The following is a 19,363-nucleotide window of genomic DNA, read 5'->3' as shown; positions in this document are numbered from 1 at the left end:
GCATTCTTAAAGTTTTAGTCAAATACTGTTTGTAGAAGGCAAAAACACTTGCCCAAAAAACACATCAGTAATTCCAAATGGGATCCACCTGGAACTCTCAAATGTAAGAAGCAGAGAGAAGAAAGAATGAAAGCTTAATCAAGATTGTACCACAAGTGGAAGCAACAGAAAGACAAGGCACTTTTAAGAATCCCTTCAACACTTATGCCAATTATGTGGTGTAGGAAAAGGCAAACCCTTTGTCAACCTTCTGTCATGTAAACTACATGTAAGAGAAGCAAGGCTGCAATCGATATTGTGAACTTAGAAAATATCAAGAAAGCAAAGTCAATGGGTAGACCGTCAGAAATTTGTAATAAAGCTTGGTGACTCGATTTACTAAAGGAACACAAATATAATTTTGTCTTACAACTGACTGATGTACACAAGTTTTGGCCTAGACACTACATTTTGCTGGATTACCCAAACCTGAGAACCCTGCTAGGGCAGCATACACAGTTCTGTGTTGTAGCTCAGTAGTCACTTGGTTTACACACTACAGTTCATCAACAGTTTGCACCAGAGGTTTTTATAAAGGTTCCTCGTGGGCCACTCCACAACAGATGAAGAAACTAGTAGGCTGCAAAGAGAACACTAATGACAATATAGTGGGGCTCCACACACTCTAGACTGCTAAATTCCATACAGAAGTAGCCCAACAGTAACTGTTTCTGCAACTACTACACCACATAAACCAACTCACGGAGACTTTACTAGTATTTTACCACCTACTTATGAAAAGAGACACACCCTGTGCAACTGCATACGCAAGACTGAGTCTAATGTTCTATACAGCAAGTCAAAGCACAAACTAGACTACTAACATGCTGACTTTCACCAAAACAGATTTAAGACTTGTGATTTCCCCTTTCCAGAGGAACTTTGAATAAATCAGCAAAGCTGGAATTCTGTTTCTCACAGTTTGGGGAAAAAACACCTTACCTTTTGCTGTCCCAGTACGGATGTGCTGTGATGCCGCAACTCGAACTCCATTGCTCCTGTTATTCAACCTGCACTCAGTTTTCTTTGCTTTCTCCCTGTGTAAATACTTTTCATTGGTTTTTTGCAAATGCATGGACACAAATAACCTACCATGAATGAACACATAATGTGACCGTAAACAAAAGCAGTGACTCCAGGCCAGAAATGTGTATTTAATAGATATAACATGAAATTTAAATAGTAAACAAATAAGTAAAGGCTATTGGTGCAATATACCAGGAACTAAGCTGCAAGCAGTGTTATTAAACAACACAAAAAAGGAAATGGTGCAGCTGATGCCGTACACCAGTCTAGCATAAAAGTATCTGTCTATAGAGTAACAAAATGGCACAAACTCTGAAGTAAGGCAGAGTATTAGGGTGGAAGCACTTGCACTTCTCACAGTGCAGGGTTGTGTAGCCTACAGGAAGTTCTGAAGCCCTCTGATGTGCAAATTATCTTCAGTAAAACATTTCAGCCAGTTACCACTCACTGCATAATGTTAAATGCTGCTGTCAATCCTTGTTTGCTTTTCAGTGTATTTTGAACAGTTTTACAGCCTTTAACTGTCAAATAAATATAAACAAAAAAAGGCAATTCAGTATTGCTTAAGAACCTACTTCCACTCCTTCATCTTTTTGCTAAATGACAAGGGATATTTTGAGAAACGAATGCATTCATTTACATTCTCTTTTTCAAGTTACTTCTTCACAGAAAATAAAGATTTTTACGTAGCCTGGTAGTCTGGCCTCACACTACTCCAGTTCTTGTTCCACAATACCAAAAGAAAGCATGTAATTGATTGTAGACTCTCTTTATCAGAGTCAATGCATTACACTCTGTTTCTGGACTACCAGTCACATTGGAAACCTACTTTTCCAGCTGCGGCTTTCCTTTCTTCTTGCTTACTGCAGACAGACTTCGTTTTTCCACTGTATGCTAGACAGAAAATACAAAGATGCCAGTCAAACAATAGAATTTGTATCATGAAAGCTGACAAAAAACCCTTCTAAACCAACAGGTCTGTGAGTCCAAGACTAGTGCGTTCAAAAGTGCTATAACCATCCAAACAAGTACTTGTTCAAAGCATCTGGGCCTCTAAAATAACGCATCTTGTCTTGTGTCGTGTTCAGCAAAACACTCAGAAAATTGCTACTTTAGAATTACTACTAGCTGTTAGTAATAACTCATATTTGACAAAGGAGTAAAACTTGCTAAAACTCTGAAATAATATGTCCAAATCGTTGTATTTGGACTTCCTTTAAAAAGAAAAGAACTTTTCCTCTGCTTTAGTAAATTAACTTTTTTCTTGCCTTAAGCTTTCAGTATTTCAGGCTTTGATGCAGCCTACCATTTCATCTTTAGAAGCAAATCTCAATTCATTACCCTGCTTTGTGAAATAAGGAAACTGTTTTTGTTTGGCTTGCTATTCCCCACATAACAATCAATAGCCAAATTCTGCATGTAATATAAGAGTAACATTAAGCAATCCTAACATCCAGGGCTTTTCAGATATAAGCAGTGAGCAATCCTCCTTCCCCCAATTTCAATAGATTATTTATAAATATTCTTCTCAACTGTATTCACAATGAGATTGAGCACTGAAGAGACACAAATCTCACAAAAAGTGTATATGCATCTAGCTATTAACTTTTTTCAAAGATTAATACTTAAGTTACCTAAATAACGCAGGTAAAATAGAAAGAAAACATTTAACCTGTTGTACCTCCTGTAGAATTAATACGATTTACTTATTAATACAGCTTCTAGTTTGTGCCTTGCAATAACAGAAATTGCCCAGGTGTTCTGAAATCCTCTCTGATGACAATAGGAAAGTGCCTGATTAGAAATTAACATTAGACTTTTCTGACTACTTGTATCCTACTGCAAAGTTTTATTTAATTCATAAACAAAATACACAACTTTCTGAGACAGTGGAAAGTAATTACGAGGAGTTTTCTAAGCAAGGTAAGTCAGCAGCAGCTTGAACTTCAACACGTATTTATACAATTTTAGCAGGGCTCTTCATCTTTTAAAGCTAAATCTCATCATGTGTAGTGGACAGTCTTCTCAAGTGTCTCAGAATATGGCTTTGAATGAAAAATAGCAACATACCTGGTCAAGTAGATTTGTACAGTGCTCTGGGTGCTGCTGGACAATACAGCTTTTCCTTCTCCAGTCCATTACCCCATTTTGCTCCGAGTGCTGTATGTTAAGGCTATCCAGTGAAGAACATTTTGCACTGCTAGTGCTGCTGAAAAGAAAAAAAAAACAAACTCAAGTTATGCTGATGTGAATGAACTTGCAGGCTTTTCTTACCAACATACACATTTTTGCATTAGAAAACCCTTGGAATTTTCAAGCAATTTAAATTACAAGAATTCTTGTGCTCTGAAGTTATACTAAGATCTGAACATAACTGGAGTTCCTTTTTCATTTGTCTACTATAATTTGACGCAAAATTCAGAACAACAGAATTTGTAGAGAACAGTAATTGAGAGAAGAGTTTCCTTGGATATTTCTACACACAAGGACATGGGTAAATTTTCTAGATATAAATGTATTTTGAATTAATTTTCTTTCTTCCTTATCGTTAATGACAAAGCTGGAATTACTTTGTAATCCCTATTCAGAATTCATGAGATATTTAAGAAAAAGAGTGCACAGTTACCTACAGATCACACTGCAGCTGTGTTTGTTTGAATTTCAAAATAGGCATCTTGCTTTATATTTTTACCTTCAGGACTGGTAGTTTTGAGTAGTGCTGGGAAAGGGGAGTTGCATTTGGCATTTACTTTGGACTTTATAATGCCTTCCACTGAAGCTTCGCTCTACAGCAGCCAGTCAGAAGCAATATTTAACTAGGTCTGCCACCAGTGGTCAACAAAAACTGCTGGAAAAACAGTCAGGGTTCTGACAGAGTCAGTAGAGCACGTGGATGTATAAACTGTTTATGTCTCACATAAAATCGTGCCTTACTGACAGGATAAAAAAAAGGAGAAAGAGTTAACACTTTTAAATTCTTATCAAAATACTTATGTTGGTAATTGAAAGTCCCTTTTAATTCAAGGCTGTTGGCAAGCTGCTTAATCAAGGTTACTGCAATATGAAATGTTACTCAGTTCCCATGATGGCAGAAATCCAGCTTATTTGAAAGTACAAGACATGCTGAAATTCCAGTAGTTACTTACCAAAGACCTCTGTAAATAAGTGTTCAAACTACTTACAAGATGTACAATAGAATATAAAAAAATTAATTTAAGAAAATGGCAAGAACCCAAGAAGGTCCTAAAAGACAGACATAAGCCCCTGACTGAAAAGATGCAAGCCAGGTCACTTTAGAAATTCCACCACATGGAGGTAAGTGATTTCACTGCCAAATACGCAGTCATTTCATGGAAGCTGTGATACTATGTATACTTATTTAGTATGTCTGATCTCACTCCTACCAGTAAATTTTTGGACTTTTCAAGAGTAAGGCTGCAATACTGAATGAAAACAAAGGTAGACATATGCACAATGTACCAATGCTATTTGAGATTAACTGCTCCTGACTCTAGACAGTTTTATGCATATTGAAAACAGAAGAGCTTCATTCTGTGCCATTTCTTTAGAACCCATAAGCAGCAGGCACAGATTTTAAGAAGACAGACACAAGAACAAGAGAGGAGTAACAGACCTCTAGCAGTAAAGTAGTAACCCATTTTTCCCTCTTAAACAAACAAAATAATAGCAAGTTAAAGGCGTTTCTTTCATACAGCTTTGTAAAAAGGTCTGTCCCTTGCTTTCCTACCTGAAAGACAGATCCTGAACTACAGTCAGCTTTAGTGTACTTCATTATACAATGAATAAAACAATTTCTATACCAGTAACTACATGCTACTAAGTTTGGATCCTGCACTTACGACTTCATAGTAGGCTGTATAACCACCAGTATAATCACATATTTTGTCAAGATGACACTCTCTTCTTGAAGAAATGTAAGTCAAAAGTAGGACAGTTAAAAAACAAAACAGACACAAACCACTAAGTTGTCCAATTAGTGAGTTCACAAGAATTTTGTCTGTTAAAGATCTGTGGACCTTAACCAACACTGTTTTGTGCTATGTTTATATTCTAATTATTGCAACTCCAGGTAATTTTCACCACAAGATAAATACATTTTACAGAGAAATCAACAAAACAAAACTTAAGTCTCAATACATTTTGTATCAATTTTTTCCCCTTAATTTAATTGAACCACTACACAACTATGTGCAAACATATATAAAGTTTTTGGTCAAAATATATTAATGGGTGAATTCACATTAGATACTTCATAGATCCACTTACAATTGACATAAACCAGCAAGGTATGCATGCATCTGCTAATAAGTAAGGGAAAGAATGGACTACCTTCTCCTATAAGGTCATCTTTGAAGCTACTTAAGCTTAAAATCCACTGGAAATTTTCAGTACAATCACGGGGATGTGTGCACATAGGAAAATATATGCCATACAGATTTACGCTACTCAGCTTATAAACACAAATCAAAATATCAATTGAAATAGTGAAGATTCACAAAATTTGGGGAAACGAGATAGCCAAATGACCTAGACCTACAGATTTAGAAATAGGATCATCTGAATTATTTTTCTAATACAGATTAATAACAACGTCACAAACAACAAAAATAAGACCAGAACACCTCACCCTAAACAAACAAAAACCTCATAAACAAGCTTTAATCTAGAAGGACACCTACTCTCAAAGCACTAACAAATGAAGTTCAGACACGTAGCATGGTCACATTACATCTTAGTACCTACTTGGCAACAGGACCTTTTCCATTATGTTTCTTGTGAACTGATGTGTGTTGCATTACATCTGGAAAAAATAAACAAAGCATAATTTCAATAGCAATTCCCCTTTCTTCTTTTAGATCAATCCAGTGAATTCATCTTTCCATCACTACCAGACACACAGCAGAAGACAGCTCCATTAAACAGTGTAAGGCTCAATTTACAGTGCTGAAATTAACAGGTGTTGCATAGAGGACAGATCAGTTCATACAGATGATATAATCAAGACTCTTTACCTTCCATTTCACAGAAGAATGAAACAGAAAGAGAGAAACTATGACAACTGTTAATGTTTGCAGACCTCTATATTTAATCCTAAAGACTAAATGTGTGACTATCACTCAGCATGAAAGAACAGAGAAAGAAGACAGGAATGAGTCAGTAAAAACACAAAATTTTGTAATTTTTTCTGAACTGCTGAAATTATTCTCGAAACTATGTCACACATTCTGAATAACAAAGAAGACAAATCTTAAACAAAAGTATTGCATTCTGAACGTCAAAATTCACTATGCAAGTAAAGCTTTACAAATTACATCCGACTAAAAGGGATACTACTCCAAGGCCAGACTGGATGGGGCTCTGAGCAACACGGTCTAGTGGAAGGTTCCCTGCCTGTGGCAGGTGGGCTGGAACTAGATGATCTTTAAGGTCACTTCCAACACAAACTATTCTATGATTTTATGAAACAAAAATCAAGAACAGTTTATCCTTTTCTTTAAGGCAATTGTTAGATTTTAACAAAAGCAACTTTTCTTAATTCCAGCTGTGATGATCTTAGCATTCTTGGTATCATTTTGCCTGGACTCTTCTCAATGCTACATGTAAGTCCAAATTATGGTTTAAAAATCTAAGGAAAGAAAGTATCATAATTTTTAAGCTTCTGGTAACAGTTCACTGAAATGGCACGAAAGGTGTTCTGAAACGCATTTGTAGTTTCACCAGGTGAAGAGATTAATGTATATGAAAGTATGTGGAAAACTATTTGAGCAATTTCCAAATATATTTTAAATTTACTTGGTGTGTTCTTAACTCTGAGGAAGGATATGGCAATAATTTTTTCGTAAGAAAAAGCTGTTCAAACTGCATATGTGGATTACTGACTGCACATAAGATGAACTGCAAACTTATTAGTTATTAACGTGTAACAGGATAAGAGCGCTGTCATTCTGTGAAAGCTAGCCTAAGTGTTCCATGGTCTTTGTTCACCTATCTGTCCCATTTCTCATCTTTTCCACCTACCAGGAGCTTTTACTTGTTTGCTACCAAAAACAATATAAAGCTGGCTTGCTGTTGCTTTCAGAATGAAATCATTGACCAGCCACTAGGCTGCTGCTTCCATATATGAACTGTTTTTGAGGTACTGGAAAAGCACCAGCTTTCAGACTGTAATCAATACTCACTACAAACTTATTAACAGTCCACAGTATATAAAAGCAGCATAGGTTAAGAATAAGAAGAGGAAAACCTGAACATTCTTTCTGTGTAAAACCAGAAGCTAAATAAATTTGGCACATTTAAAGCAAAACAGTCTGCAACTCTTGAAATGCTGCACTCAACTCTGAACCCTGGTAACTGAAAAATAAATAGGTAAAGATGTGAAAAGCTACAAATAATCTTCGTTTAAGTAAATTGTAACATATATCTTCCTGCTTGTTCAATACAGTTGTGAACTTCTGCCTTCAAGCTATCCATAAACACTGCCACTCCTTGAATTATAGAGGAACCTCTTAAGGAAACTGCTGGAAGTACACAAAAATTCTTCATTTGCATAGCAGATTTCATTCAAATCTCTCATTTTGTATCAAGGAAGAAATCCATCAAGTGTATGATTTCCAGAACTGAGTGTGGTAAAATATCTCAAAGAATCAACCACCTTTGAGTACACAACTACCTTCCTCCTGACTTGAAGCTTCTGAACTGTCCTCCTTGAAGTGTTCTGGTGTCTTAACCGTCTTCAAAGAGGGTTGTAAGTTACCTGCAGAGAATAAAGTTCATGTAGTAACTTTATAGATCTTGAACAACTGGACAGTTCCTGAATGCTTGCACTAAACTGGAAATCAGGGAAATGGAAGACTGAACTTACTGGTTCGTGTGTGGCAACAATTTGAACATCACCTGCTTCAAAGCAGGCCATCTCCAAGAGTAAAGGCTCTTTAGAGCTACTTTTATTTTGAAGAAAATAGTATTCAAAATAATTTTAAAGCTATGGTGCAATTTCAAAACATCTTGATTGTGGTAATATTAGAAATATTCCTATTATGCTGCACTTCAGATTTTGCTTCATAATTTTTTTGTTTTACAATAGAAAATGGGAGGAGACCAATGATAGTTACTAGCATTCTTCTGCAACAAATTACACTCCTCCATCCTCAAATCATTCACCTGCCAAAAGACACACAGTCTGGGCTAAAGTCTTCTAGTGCCCTTAACACAGTCTTCACACACAATTTTTGCCTTTTCATGCCAGATGGGATGAAAAAAAAAGAAAGAACAATATTAATAGTTTTGCTGGAGAATTACCACTGCCATGCGCTGAAAAAGGACTTAGTTTAATAATGAATCCAATTCTATGAGTCTACTCTTTCCCTCTCAAAGTGGTCCAAGTTACTGCAGGTAAAAGCATCTGAAAGCTGTTGCTTAGGAGCTTGAAACATTGATGGGAAGATCCTTCTGGATATTGTCTGCATTGAAGAGACTAAATCCCCAGAGATTATGTTTTAATAAAGTCTGTTGGAATCAAAAGTTTACTCCAACCTGAATAAGTGTCTAAACAACTCATGTTACGAACCAGGAGTGAGCTAATTGATTTCCTCCTTAATGGAACCACAGTGGCATAGTTAAACTTACTGAACATATTCAGTGTGAGATCCCAACTATTATTTAAGGTATAAAGACCTGCCTAGCAGGATTCCAGGAAACCCAAACAATAAACCCAGAAAAACACAGAGGCCGACAATAAAAAAACCCCTCATGAGCCACTTAATTGAAGTGATTTTGGCAACAGGTGGGATGAGTACTTTTGTCTTAGTACAGCTTCTATTAGCCTGAACCACAGGAAACAGGAGTGCAAGCTACCCCTGATGAGTCATTCATGCTTAAATTTACCCCACTAATTCTCTTTGACAAATGTTTTCTTAATATCTAACTCAATGTCAGGGCCCTTTGCGTTGGGAGTTGCATTTGAGCTCAAGCTCTTGGCTGCGGTGCACTGCAGGCACACCTGTGCCGGGCCACATACCTTGCTGATCCTGTTCTTAACCCTGACCTACTGACTTTTTTTTCTGTCTTCACCTCAGACCTGCCTCACTGCTTTGGAATCATCTGTAATCACCAGGTTCTTGACTGCCCCTGGTCCTCATAAAAAGTTAAGCCTAGTGCTCTCTTGTCAAAGAGAAAAGATCATGCTCTTTAACATTATGACTCTGGTATTTGAAAATTTAAATAATCTTCCATGAGAGACTTTCCTCCTCTCTGTGAAACAATGAAGTTCCTCATCTTATCTGTCATATGTTCCAGTCTGACAAATCCTCATGCACTTTCATATATCCTATTATTTATTATTATAAAAATTATCTCATATTCATGATCCCTTTACAACCTGTAAGACTTCCTACAGATTTGCCATTTACCTATTTTACCTTTCCGATCTACCTACCTTGCAGATCATTTCTGCCCTACACTAGCCCAAAAGTCACAAAAACCCCTACAGCTTCCACCCTAATCACAATGCCTCTATCTCATCATGGAGAGAAATACATTTGTCACAGATCGCACACATCATTTCAAATTAAAGTCAGCTGTCATTCCCCTATTTTTTCCAAACACATTTCATCAGTCTATTTGAAATCTCCAACTTATTCAATTCCTTTCTAAGATCTTCTGCAACTTCTGAGTCAGCAGCCTCATAGTCAATGCCTTAACTATCATGGTGCATTACACACACTGAAAAAAGAAAAGACTCAACAGAAACAAAGATCACATCCTAAGGCATCCACAGAGAGAAGCCAAGCTTTGGTTGCACAAACAATTTGTAATACATAAGTAGGTAAGAGGTTCACCAAAGAAATCTCTGCAATGCAAATGCTCAGAACACAATTCTGTATATTCTAAAATTAGGGCCATCCCATCACTTATGCACTGTGTTATGTATCCCCCAAAAATCTCAGTTTAAATATCAAGACAGATGCTTAATCTACAAAAGAAAACAAAAGCTTGGGTCAGTTCAAGCTTTTTGTTTAAGATATGGTAAAAGAAGTGCCAAACTGTTGAACATACTCAATTCATAACTATCTATTTTAATAGCACAATAGTAGAGAGGAAAAGAAAGAAAGAAAAGAACAGAAGCTGATGATACATAGTATGTTCCAATGGTCAAAAGTCTGAGTATCTGCTCAAGCAACTATTCATTGGCCAGGAGTTCAAACGCAACCAGTGGAATATAATGCATCATGAATACAGGATTATAAAACTCTAATTAGGCATGACAGCAAGAATACTTTTTTAAAGACTTTTTATTATATAAAACAGTATTAGGATATTTCTTACTGTGAGTGTGCAAAGATTCTGATGAAATTGATTGGAAGAAGTTGTATACTCTCTGATTCTGCAGAAAAGCTTGCGATGTATTTGAAAATAGCTGCCTGAAATTTAAGTGAGAGTTTGTTAAACTGTAAATAATAGAATCATCAGAAGAACATAAAAAATTACTACAGTACCATTTAAAAGCAAAACAGGTAGTTCTTAAGAAGTCCAAACATTTCAAATTGTATGTTCAGAAACAATGTTAAATGCTACTTCTGAGCTTTGCTGTTCAGTGCTAGTGTAAGGCTGGAGCACAGCCACTGCAAGAAATTGGTATGATGCTTTTTTTTTTTTTAATTTAAAAAGGTAGGTGCTTTGAGCGATCCCAATTCAAACATTATAGCCACTCATAACATTTTATCAAAGAGGAGTTTGGACTAAGTCCAAAAGCAGTGGACCTTATATTTTAACATTTATTTTTTTTTAAACTGAGAACACATTTAATTTCCCAAAACAATGCACCTCTTTCTTTAAACACACTGCAGAGCTTGAAGCCAGAAGCTGTCAAGGCCAAAAAAGAGCAAGAATTGCCCCAAAGCAAAACACATTTATATGATTAAATACAAAGTTGAATTTACCTATAATGTCAGTAATTTAATTTCATAATTATTTTCGAGAGCAAAGGGTAGAATTCTCAATATTGCTCTGGACTGGCCTGAGTCTGTTCCCAAGAGGTCAGTGACAAATTCTATTAGCTTCAGATAAGACAACAGGCCAAGAATGAATGGTTTGCACTTCTCACACACCAAGGTTTCAGTTATTACTTGCCAGGAAGCACTACTCAGTTCTATTTCTTTGGAGGAGGGGCAGGGGAGAGCAATTTTTGGCTACTGGGCACATATTTAAACCTCCAAATACGTATATATTTATGCTAAAACTGACACTGAAAGAAAATGGAATTTGTATATAATAATGCTATTCTCTTGAGATTATTCATGTAGCATTCCTGTATACTCACAACATAACTTGCAAATTGTAATTATAGTTGCTTACTATAATACAGTTGGGTGTGTTCAAAGGTTATCTTCAAGATGAGTCTCTTGGGTTCATAATTACTGTGCAGTGAGGCTTCGCAACCTTTCTGTATTACAATACATTCCCTTCAGTCAACCTCTATTTAACAGGTTTATTGATTTAAACCCACTATATTTATTAGCCAAAACTGTTCACACAGATTTAGTTTTGGATTGACAATCAAGCCAATAAAGACAGACAAGTACTACAGATAAAAATTTAAAAAAATAAAAAAATTGGGAAGGGGGAGGTTGAGGCACAGAGTGGCTCCACATATTCTTTAACTAAAATATTAGGACAAAATGTTTGGACCCACAGAACATTATGAGTAGGAGTTTGAAAAGCAGTGCCTGATTCTTCAAGTACCCCAACTCAAGAGACAGTGGCTAACATGATGAATAATTTGTTTCCAACAAGGTTGAACAATTCTGACAGAAAAGGACCAACATAAGATATCTGTAGCAAACAAACAGAACAGGTAGGCACCCCCAAATTCACATTGCTGTTCTGAGTTACAGGATTTGACCAACATGTCCCACGTCCCAGCAAATAGTAGATTATGTGGTATGGGCTATTTTCTTATAAATGTGTGAGCCACTTCTAATATACATGGTTCTCATACACATTTATTATATTATATATATACACTGTTTATTATATTATCATATATTACTGCTTATTCCTTTTAAATTCTCTATCCTGAGTATCATAAAAGTAAAACATATGCACTCAAGTTACTGTTTCTAGTATTTCTAAATGTACACTTGTATAATGGAGGTAATATTCTTGCAGAAGTGCCAATCATTGCTATAAAATGCTGCTCAGGACAAATATTTTCGTAAGTGTAAAATTACTTCTAAGAAGGAAGTCAGCTAAATTTAATTAAAGCCTCAATTTCAAGAAAAGAGTAAAAGAGTCAAGAGTATCTATTTCATCACTGCGTTCCCATTTTCTTTGTAAATTGTTTTCAGGCAGCAGAATTTCCACTGTCCGTAGCAGTCATGTAGTTTGACTTCAATCACACCCCAGGTGATGCATTCCAGGCTATTTGCTAAAACATTTACCTGATTATGGGCTCAAGATCAGCATGCCTTCGTTCTTCCCTCTTCTGAAAACCCTGATTTAGTGCTCTTAAAATAGTCTTGTCAAATGCTTCAGAAGACAGTTCCTTTGGGAGCTGAGAAAAAGGTTAATATGAAAAATGAGTAGCTGACATTTTGTTCACTATAAGTCTACGTACCTTTTGGTATCAACAAGAAACTCTGTTGTTCCAGTTTGAGTAACATAATTTACAGACCAAAGGTACGACAAATCAACATCATTTAGTTTTGCAGGAGAAATACTTTGCTGTAAATTCTCATGGCAAATCCAGGTGTAAAACTGTTTAAAGCTCTATTTGAAAGAATTACAATCAGAAAATTACCAATACTATGTTCTTTTCCAGAATAGTTTACGGCCTTTTTTGATTAATTTCTTTAAATACTTCACACACAGAAATTAGGTCTGAAAATAACATGAAAAAAATAACCAAGGAGGACTGAATGCACTGTACTCACTATCATCGCTTATCTATATAAAACTATTTTAAAGGAACAGGAGAAGAAAGGAGACTGTTTCAGATATATAATACACTAGACTCCAGTCTATAGTTGCTTATCTCCAGGCAATACAGAGATTAATCAAAAGCAAGTCCCTGTCCAGCTCCTATCAACAGTGAAACTTCTTATCAAAATTCATTATAACTGTTTCCAATACCAGTACTACAAAGTGAGGTCTTCTGTTGTTCTAGTTCGGCAGGCAAAATTCTTGCTACTAAAGAGCAAGTCTATTTTAAAAGAAAAATATTCCCCAGAACAAATTTTTTTCACATTTACAACTTCCAAAATAATGTACTTAAGTACATCAAAGCTGATCAAAGTTGTTCATCTACATTTCTTGAAAAGAAAGTATTTTAATTTTGGGGAAATTAAAAATAAACTGCCATAGCAAAAATGCTTTTTTACTAAGGTTCAAAGCTATTGCTAATGTGGTTAACACCTGCCACCAGTTATCACCACCAGCACAAAGTAATTTACACTAGAGCAGCACCTTCCTCTTGTATATTTGGAATACACCTGATCCAGAGTGCCAGCTGGATATTACATCCTGCTAGTGGTACAACAGCACAGCACTAACTAATCCTTGCACTGAATGCTGTGTCTGATGTAGATAATTGCTTGGTAACATAAATAAAAGGGACCTCTGGAATGGAGACAGACAAGTGCTGTTAGTATTAGATTAGTACAGTGCTATAGTACCTGAAATGTCTTAGATATAAAACCAGAAAGATGGGCTGAAAGCAGCTGTTCTTAACAGACCCTCTGGCTTTAATATGCACCACTGTGGAACTCTGACCAAAGAATTAGTCAGTATTAACTAAAAGGTACCAAAAAGTTCCTGCAGAAGCATGGGAATGAGCAAACCTCCTGTCCTAGTGTTTTGTATGTAAATTTGTCTCTGGAAACTTGTCAAATCTTTTTCTTTAAAACTTTCATTAAGAGGAATGCAATTCCTTCTGTAGTTAAAGATTCAGTTACACAAACCCAAGATTAGGTGCTTAACTTCAGCTAATGAGATAGCCTGGTTACTTACAAGCTTATTAATCCTCCACGTATGTGGGTAACTTCCTACATGCAAAGAACTTTTCATGATTATCACCTAAGAGAAGGTGCTCTTTAAATATAAAGCATCCAAGTTATCCCATCTACTACCTTACTATTCCCACCAATGCTTCTATTCTGAAACAATTTTTACAATTATCTTACTTCTATCACAAGCAACTTTGGAATTTGCCATCAAGTATTTTGACCACTCATTTCTGTCCTTAGGAAATGAGCATACTACTTAACAATGCCATGCAGACTGGAAGCAAGAATAACAAAAAGTGCATATGAAGTGGACAGCATTTGTACTTCATGTTTTTTAAAGCAAGGTGTTAGTTTTATCCTGCTTTACTTAACAATTCTCTCTTTCTTCTATATTTATGGCTATCAAACCAAATATATTTTTCAGCTCTGCATTTTCTACACAGAACACCTTGGCGAGCTCATAGCACTTGTGGCTGTCTTCCTCTTGTTCTGCCATCTCCTATATATCTAGACTCTGCACACAGAACACTCTACACCTGTCAAACAGGACAGCTCTGCAACATTCTGGATCCTATCTGTTTTTCTGGCTCCTCCTCCTGGCAGCAAGTAGGTTAAAGGGGGTTCATTTCAGACACTGGTGTTTGTATTACAGAGGTAGGAGAACATGAGGCATGCAGCTGAATGCTCATCCCAGAGCTGCACAGGATCCTGTATGACAGTCCTGCTTTCAGGGTTCTCTTCAGGAGGAGATGCATGTACCCTATGTTGCAGGATAACCCATCTGCAACAACACATGCCATCCCTAATTCAAATCCTCACAAATCAAGCTCTGGGAACTCTTGGAACTAGATATTCCAACCGGATTAAAGCAGTTGTGAATACTCACTGCTTCATTTCTACGAAGCCTGAACATAATGTTGATAATTTAAACAGTGAACAAGACAATGACCTTTGTACAGTCACTGGCTTTCCACTTGCAATTAACACTGCAGTTAAGAACACCAGATGCCACCAAAATATATCCAAAGCAGAGCTTTCATTAGTGCCCAGAAGAGTTTACATATAGAATTTCCCAGAATAGGTGGGACCCAAAGTATTAAACACTGGCAATGAAACATAAGTCGGAGGTCATTACGCAGATGGGGCCTGCACATGGCCTATGCACACAAACGCATTCCCTGCTTGGGGCGGGGGGAAAACAACGGAGAGAACTTTTAGGTTTTTTAAAGCACACACAGGCATATATAGTTGATAGATTTTCCCTGATTTTATCTCCCTGTGATGGTGAATAGGCCTGTCTTTGTTCTACTGAAGAATACAACAGTTAAATTACAATCTGTTATGCTTATGGCTCTGCCTCACTAATTAAAAATAACAAATGATGCTCTTAAAGGTCATTTTAATGGACACAGGAATAAGCAGACAAGTATGTACCGATACATGAACTCTGTGGGGAGTATTAAAAACTCGTCTGGTAGCTTTATGGTAGTTCAATTAAAACTGTAAGAGCCATTTCAGATGAGACAGTATCCTCATGGGAAACTACCCAAATCTTCTGCAGAGTTGCTTCTTCTCTCAAGATGCGCCATCACAATATACATGATTTAAATGGTTAATACAATTGACAAGTACAAAAATCTGCTAGTGTGCTTTTGCTTCTCTAATTACATCCCAGAAATCACAGCTCTCCTAGGCCACTTCTGAAGTTGCAAACTTCATGCGTAAACACTACTTTTATATTTCAGTACATACTTTTAGCAGGAATTCCTGAAGCTCCTGGTGTGTTTTTGTTACACATGTTACCGAAAGATCAGACCAGGTTACCTAATAAGGAAGGAAAAGAGAATGAGAAAAGTTTCTTTTTTCAAATATCATACCAATTAGCTGATCTGAACATTTCCATAATTCTGACAACCTCGGGACCAGGCAAAACAGGGATAATGGTGTACTTTTTCAGAGACACATACTTATTTTGAGTGTACATTTTAGGCTCACTTTCATGTTATTTGTGGCTAAAGGGAGCATGAAAAAATCCAGGGAAATGCAATAAAGTCCCTGAAGATTACTGACTCAGAAAGAAGCCAGGCAGAAGGCTCTGTAATTACAGAACTTGTATCAAACAGACATTACTAACCACAAAAAACAGCTACCAGAGAAAAGGACTGTAGGTCAGATATCTTGGATTGAGTTCTCACTACCATTATCAGGAGTCAAAATGAAACAACAAAAAAAATCTGTTTATATTACTTATAAAATAATTTTATCTGCCTCAGACTTGAATCTTACACAGTCATATACAAGTTGTAGACTACAAGTCCTAAAAAGTAGTGCAAGCTACTAAAGAAGTTACTCAAGAATCAGACATAAAATTTCAGTAGCTTATTGTTCTGACACAACATGTAAGTAGTAAACCAGCACCTTCACATGCATATTTTGACAAAAATAAGTAAGCTTGGTTAGATGAGTGCTGCCCAGCTTTAAGCCCACTTCTGGGCTAAAGATTCCGATTAGTTAGATGGGAAGATTCTGTGTAATGAGAGTGGACATGAAAATTATAAACATTCATTTACTCCCAAGAGTGGACAGAATAATGTCAACCACTAACTGCCTTCAACTTAGTCCCCAGAAATGCCAGCTACCCTCAGTGCCCTGCAATTGTTGTTAGAACCTTAAAAAAGCAGTGCCTGGATAAGCACAAAATGGTCTGTAATGAGGAGCACAGTATATACCTGCACAGATGAGGAGAGAAAACTCCTTAAAGAACTGAGGAGTTTCAAGATTACTGAAATACTTCCCAGAATATCTCCACATTCCCCCTTTAACAAAGAAATTCAAAACCATTGTCAAATCTGTCTACATGCTGAATTTTCAAAATAGTGAATACTGATAATCCATATAGGATTTCTGTACAAACTTCTCCTATCTACTATTTTATTTTTCCTAGTAGTCACTTTACAGACTATCTGGAAAAAAGATCTCTGACAAGGCTGAAATATTTGGGCAGGTTAACCTTAAAGACTTTGAAGGCTACAATCCACATATTACTGTCCTCAACAAAAGAAGTGTGCATCCATTTGGAGAATACAATACCAAACTCTGGGATCAACACATCAACTGTCAGCTCAAAATGGCTTTTTTCTTTTTAAGTTTGCCTCTTTAAAGATCTCCAGTAACCCATGTCAAATGGCCAGTTACAATGTTTGATGTAAACCATTCTTTTTTGGATGAAAAAGAGGAACATTTAGTTTTATCTTCAAATCTGGTATACTACCAGACTCGCATCTACTGGCAAAATGACTCATAATGTTAATCAGCCCTTATTAAGAAAATTACTGCTTTGATTCAATTAGAACATCACCACCAACAGCCTTAGCAGCAATTATTTAACACCTACAGTCTTTAATACCAGACCTCAATACTGAAAGTTTCTCTTATGTAGTATTAAGCAGCAGCATTTCAGTTTTAAAATTCACCCACTAATTGTTTCACATGCTGCCCTTAGCTATTACAATACATGAAGACAATACGAGGTAAGCCTTCCAGTTTGTGGCCACTTTCCAGCTTGTTTGCTTTTACCTAAACAAACAAATAAATGAACCAATTCCCAGTTTTCTCAAAAAGCACAAGAGCCATCCTCATACAGTAAACATCCAGAAATGAGATCAAAGATGACCATAGGACTCTAAGCAACATATATAGCTGCAGACACAAGAACTGTGCTCCTATGCCACTTGAGCAAACGACTGACTAGTGTCAGAAATCTTACACTGTTTAGTGTTAGAAATTTCACACTGAAGCCAAGTTTCCTGGAATGGTATCCCATACCCAGCTACGGCTGGTGTTTTACACCTTCCCACCTTATGCTCACAATTACATAAAACACCTGATTTGCACAAAGAAATCAAAAGAATTACAGGATAATTCAAAGAATCTCAAAATTGCTTTCTCAGCTGGTATTTGAAAGAAGCTGTATGTATTTATGCATAGAGATATCACGAAGACAATTACTTTAATGTTCAAGGTTATTTGCTTACTTTGAATGTGTACTCCAAATGTTTGTCAGCCCTTTTTCTTGGTACTCCTTTCAGGGTTATCTTCTCAATGTGTACAGCTGAAAGAAAAACACCTTATTGTGCACTCCAAAACAAGAGTCTGAAAATGTTCCCTACTTCCCCAGGCACTCCGAACACGCCTGTAAGCTATTTCCTGACTCACGCAGCCCTACTCTTCTTCAGGAGCTGTTTTATTGTAACAAACTGCCGTGGGGCAGGTAGAACCTTGTTCTCACAAGTATTTCCCTGGCCTAACCAAAACCTATTCAGTGAAGATCATGGGACTCTGTGCATTATCCAAGAGCTTATTTAGACCAAAAGTCACATAACTACAACAACGTAACCACTATAAGTGAAAAGACAATAAAGAAAGTCAAATTGCATCTTTATTCAAGAAGTAACAACCGCTGAGAAAAGCGAGAGACAGCGTCTTCTACACCCCAGTTTCTGAAACATCGAGTAATAATGAGGACAAACTAAGTCCAAATAACTACATTTCTGAAGGGCACTTAGGTGAAAGGAAAGAGTTGGGGAAGGCCTGAAGAAGACAGAAATAGAGTGTTGGCAAACAGAAAACAAAGAGAAGAAGCATAAGGCTATTACAATCATACTGTAAAGAGTGTCATTAAACTCAACTGAAATGGAAGAAAGGTACTCTGAGCATTTGCTGCTTTAACATTCTTTCCCCATAGCCTACTCAGAAATAGGCAAGTTCTGGCTATGACTTGGCAAGCAGCAGCACCATACGGCTTTCAGGTCCTGGAGATTTTCTTGCAGGCACACAACATTGCTTGGGTAATACTCCATTTAAAAAACCCTTATGTGGCTGAGGTGAGCTTTCCACTTTTGGTGCTATGCTGGCCAAAGAATTCAACAGAATTTTATTCCAGTACAAGCCTGAACACATCTTTACATGTAAAAAAATTTTATTTAAAAACAGCTCACCTGTGCTACACCATCAGTGCTTCCTTTCAAAGCTTTCAAGATTTTTTGGAGGGAAGTGGGTTGTGTTAATAGCTAATGTTTTCCTTCCAGGTTTTATCTACTATTTTAAAGTAGGTTTTTGGGAACTACTCATAACAACAATATCTAAAAAAACCCCAAAAACCTCCTGTAAGCATACGTTACAAAGCTTCTTCTTGGATATTACCATGTAATATAAGGTCAACATTTCTTAGTGAATTTTGTTGAAGTTACAATTAAAGTCTCATCCCCATCAAACAT

At 36.6% G+C, this 19,363-nt stretch overlaps 1 protein-coding gene across 2 annotated transcripts in view; it reads right to left on the bottom strand.

Annotated features, from left to right (window-relative positions):
• The window catches only part of ZCCHC2 (zinc finger CCHC-type containing 2), a 40,973-nt gene that overhangs the window by 5,299 nt on the left and 16,311 nt on the right, over window positions 1–19,363 (bottom strand). The window contains exons 3-11 of one of the 2 annotated variants that reach the window (XM_017809386.1): window positions 18,122–18,198; window positions 15,840–15,911; window positions 12,525–12,637; window positions 10,411–10,505; window positions 7,757–7,840; window positions 5,830–5,887; window positions 3,136–3,274; window positions 1,895–1,959; window positions 982–1,076 (exon numbers count right to left, since the gene is read on the bottom strand). In XM_017809386.1, the coding sequence (XP_017664875.1) occupies window positions 982–1,076; window positions 1,895–1,959; window positions 3,136–3,274; window positions 5,830–5,887; window positions 7,757–7,840; window positions 10,411–10,505; window positions 12,525–12,637; window positions 15,840–15,911; window positions 18,122–18,198 (798 nt within the window). The remainder of the gene's footprint in view (window positions 1–981; window positions 1,077–1,894; window positions 1,960–3,135; window positions 3,275–5,829; window positions 5,888–7,756; window positions 7,841–10,410; window positions 10,506–12,524; window positions 12,638–15,839; window positions 15,912–18,121; window positions 18,199–19,363) is intronic. The other variant, XM_017809387.1, reaches the window with a different exon arrangement.

This window comes from Lepidothrix coronata, unplaced genomic scaffold, assembly GCF_001604755.1.
Source record: "Lepidothrix coronata isolate B3197 unplaced genomic scaffold, Lepidothrix_coronata-1.0 Scaffold26, whole genome shotgun sequence".
NCBI lineage: Eukaryota > Metazoa > Chordata > Aves > Passeriformes > Pipridae > Lepidothrix > Lepidothrix coronata.
The sequence above is the reverse complement of the archived record's forward strand: the minus strand, read 5'-3'. Positions and strand labels throughout refer to the sequence as shown.